Source organism: Anopheles cruzii, chromosome 3, assembly GCF_943734635.1.
Source record: "Anopheles cruzii chromosome 3, idAnoCruzAS_RS32_06, whole genome shotgun sequence".
In the NCBI taxonomy this organism is placed as follows: domain Eukaryota; kingdom Metazoa; phylum Arthropoda; class Insecta; order Diptera; family Culicidae; genus Anopheles; species Anopheles cruzii.
In genome coordinates this window covers 18624968-18629086 of record NC_069145.1, presented here as the reverse complement: position 1 = coordinate 18629086, position 4119 = coordinate 18624968, and the positions used below count along the sequence as shown (strand labels likewise).

The 4119-nt window shown below is 47.5% G+C and overlaps 1 protein-coding gene across 1 annotated transcript in view; it reads left to right on the top strand.

Annotated features, from left to right (window-relative positions):
* LOC128273387 (endothelin-converting enzyme homolog) overlaps nucleotides 1-3141 on the top strand; it is a 14293-nt gene extending 11152 nt beyond the window's left edge. Inside the window, exons 8-11 of the mRNA XM_053011334.1 lie at nucleotides 1887-2039; nucleotides 2099-2205; nucleotides 2488-2928; nucleotides 3006-3141. Coding sequence (XP_052867294.1) covers nucleotides 1887-2039; nucleotides 2099-2205; nucleotides 2488-2928; nucleotides 3006-3105 — 801 coding nt within the window. The 3' untranslated portion in view covers nucleotides 3106-3141. The remainder of the gene's footprint in view (nucleotides 1-1886; nucleotides 2040-2098; nucleotides 2206-2487; nucleotides 2929-3005) is intronic.
* The last annotated feature ends 978 nt before the right edge of the window (nucleotides 3142-4119 follow it).

The following is a 4119-nucleotide window of genomic DNA, read 5'->3' as shown; positions in this document are numbered from 1 at the left end:
TCACCTGCTGGATGAGATAATGGATCTGCACGGGGCTGGGCTCTGCAGCAGTTCCCATCCGACAATTTCGAGACAGGTTTTGATCGGTTTTGCGGTGTGTGGTCGAGCATTGGCATGTTCATTATGTCTTTTATCCTATTCCGGTCGTTTTTATGGCCATAGCTTGCTTCAAACGCATTAATTGTTATCGATGGGATTGTCTATCAAAAATTTCATTAGGTTTTAAAAGCATATAGTACGCCACACCTTTTGTATCCCACCAAATGCACAACATAACCTTTGCACAACATTTCGCTATGGTTGCGATGGACCTGGTTCACCAGGCTGTACCCATGCCTTTTTGCGTTCATGATTCTCGTGATAACTCCCCTTTTCATCACCAGTGACGAATCGGTACAAGAACCCTTTTCTTTTCTGCGGTGCAAGCAGAAACTCGCAAATGGTTTTCCTTCGTTCCGCTTTCTTTCAATTCATGTGAAACCCAATAAGACATTTTTCTAATCATTCCCACAGCACTCAGGCAATGGGAAACTGTCGTGTGGTCAACTCCTAACATTTTTGCAAGCTTTTTTTGGGTTTCACATCGAGTTCGTCCTAAATCGAGCAATGCTGCCAACCCTTCAACATCAAACTTTTTTGGCTGTCGCTCGTGGTCTTCCAAGCCAAAACCACCACTTTTTAACCGCGCAAACCACATCTGACATGTTCTCTCTGCAAGAGCATGTTCACCACTTTACAGGAACAAAACTCGACATTTTCAGAAGCTTTAAATAGGTGTGGTTTACACTTTAGACAAAAAATCTACTATGCGTTAGATAGGCAATGACAGTAGCTGCCAAACACATACTTTATTTCAAAAAATTGTAACCATTAGTTAGTAAAACCACATAAGTATATTCAAAGTCCTAATATGTTTATAGTGCACGCGTACGCGTTACAGTTAAGAAGAGCAAAACATAAAGTGTTTTGACCTAGTGAAACCTTGAAAATAGTTATTCCTCGTCCTTAAACAATGAGTTTTTTCGTTAGACCATCGAACACAACGTTGTAGAGTCAAGCTTTCATCCAGGCCGGTTCCTATGTCGATTCGGAATCGAAGCAACCTTCGTTCACATAATAACGGCGAGAACACCCAGAACGAGTGTTGTGTGGGTCTGTTCTCTGTGCAAATAGCTACCGCAGCGGATGTTGGCATGTTTCTTTTCGTTACATTAACACACATTTCAACATAGAACTCACATAAAAGCGATTCCCCTTTTTTGTCCGTTCACTCGCATGGGGTTCACGTTTTATGCTCCGCGCCCGGCAGCATCAAATTGTGCGTAAATTCTTCGCGCCGGGTGTTCCAGGGGCGATCATACACAGTGAAGCAAACAGCAACAAAGTCGAAGCGGAACCCAAAGCCCGAAATAGCATCGGCAACTTCGTGTGTATGTGTATGTGTCCGCGCCATGCCATCGACCCGAAAACATCCGCCAGAGCCACGGCATGATTTATTCAGCTTTTCATATAACAGCGAAACGATAACACCATTACTCATCCGGCATGTAGCTTGCGTTTAAGGTTAATTTATGATCTCTCGCCGCACCAACACGCCTCCCCCCCACCCGGTGGCTGTGGGCCACCGAAACGTGCTCTATTTATGCTCGGTCGGCCGCCGGGGGGGTTGGTGGCCAATTCGCTCCGGTCGGTGCGTAGCGTAGTTTCGGCGCAAAGTGGGTCCGCCGGCGGTGAATTGATTTACCGCTCACTTTACTGTGTGCGCCGGCCGGGTTGACGGGTTTTCGATGATCTAATGTCCGGCGACCGATTCCTCATTCGCCCTCTTCTCCCTCTCTTCACCCTCTCTTCGCCGGGCCGGTGGCTCGGTTTTTTTACTTTCGCAGACCGAGGCAATGTTCGAAAACATGAAGCAACATCTGAAACGGGCGCCATCGCTGCGAGGGGCAGCCCTGGTGCGGCTGTCCCAGCTGAAGGTCCAGGCCAAGGTCTGGCCAACGCTCTTCAATCGGTCCGAGATAGCGTCGGTGCTGGATGAGGTGAGAACCACTCGAAGCCGCGCACTGTCGCACCTTGACGTATGTGTCCGTTTCCGCAGATCGAAATCAGCTCGGACAATTGGTTCGAGAACGTGCTCAAGATCTACGAAATCAACAACAATCGCACGAAGGCGGTCAACTTTAGTGTGGATTCGTCCCAGACAGCGTAAGGATCGCCACTTGCTCTTTTTGCTCTTTACTACTTTTTATTCGTTTGTTTTGTATAACTTTAATCAAAGGCGTGCTTTTTCTTTCCGTTGTTCTGTTCCATGCCATAATTTTGTTAATTCTGACTCTATCTTTATGGATTTTCTATTAGTTTCTATTTGTTTTATTCTTCTTATTGTATATTCTATAATTTGTACTAAAATGCAGCTTCTAAAACTTGTTGTTTTGTTTAAAAATTAAGTATACGCAGAGTCCTAACCAATGCATTTCCCATTTGAAGGTACGCCTACCCACAAATCTCCAAGGTGTTCTACGACACGCTGTCCCACTCGATCGTCGTGCCTATCTCGGTGATCCTGGTGCCGTACTTCAACCCCGTGCTTCCGCCGTACCTGCACTACGCGTCGCTGGGCACGACCCTGGCCAAGGAAATCCTGCGGTCGATCACGAAGGCGTTCGAGGCGAAGGTGATGCAGTGTGTCCCGAGCGCGGTGACCGTCTTCTCGAACGCTTCGCGCATGGAGCTGCTGATCCACTCGGGCGGTCTGCAGATCGCGTACCACACGCTGCTGTCGCTGTCCGGGCCAATCAAGGGCATGAACCGGCTGCCCGGGCTCAGCCTAACGCCGCCCCAGATCTTCTTTCTCGTCTCGGCCCAGGAGCTGTGCGCCGCGTCCGAGTACGGCGGGATCGACGTCAATTCAAGTGATTTCGATGAAATGTAAGCAACGAACTCGACCCGGTCGCTGATTGCGCCGCGTTTTCACATTCTCCCTGTTGTGCTTGTGTTTTTTGCAGCCTAACCTGGCTCATCTCCCAGGGCGGCAGTGCGGCCGATGTCTTTCAGTGTCACCCCGCCACGAAGCTGAGCTACCAGAAGAACTGCGACATCTGGTAGGTGGTCCGGAACCGGAACACAAAACGCGTCATTCACCGTTGCCGAACTGAACGAAGTGTTAGTGCGAGTTAGTGGGAAGGTTAGGAAAACCTTGTTCTAGTGATAATAAAAGGAGCAATCTTTGTTAGCCATTTAAGACCGAACGGAATCGCCGATTTCCGCCGATGAAACAATGGACGATGCAAGAAAACCCCCCGGTGATAGCAGCCTAGAAACTATTCGTTGAGTGTAAACTATTGTTCTTAGCCCAGATCTTATGATAGTTGAGTGTCGATGTTAGCGAAAATTACCGAAAAAGAACCCACTATAGGACGAAACGAAACCAAGGATCAAATCGACGGTAGCGTACAAAGCTGTTAGGAACTTTGTTTTAGTTTTAAACAATGCATAACCGTAACCTAGCATTTCGAAAGTAAACCCGGTGTTGTAGGAATCCAGGCGCTCCAGGGACGGGTCAATTATGTTGCACTTTTGGGTGTGGAAACACGCGATGCGGCTAAAGTCGCACCATCAGTTGTTGGTTGCTTGTTCCTTTACATTCTTTGGTGCGCCCAAACTGGCAAAGAAATTCGCAGGTAGTTTAAATAGGTATGATGCAAATTCGCCAAGACACGGTCGGTAAGACCTTAAGTTTGAGTTTCGCAAGCACGAAGCGAAGACGTATCTGTGAGGCATCTCATGATGAGTAGAACGTGACAATATTTCAACCACCTAGTGTTAGGGTTTCGGGGAAAAGTGGAGATAATTATTGGGGAGATGGCTTAGGCAAGTCTTTGTTGTTGGGAGCATTGGAACTGTGCTGTCCTGGAACCTCGGAAGTAAGGAGCATTCACTTTATTTATGTTATCCTCCGAAAAGTATTAGAACACGAAGGCCCACGAAGGCACTGTTAGACCAAACCCATCGAGTTGGAAGAAACTAACCCTTAGAGAGTAGGAATTATGGAAAAGCGGAAGTCGTTATCGTTGGCCCTGCACACATAACAAATGGAGTGTTGCAGAATGGAATGTAGAG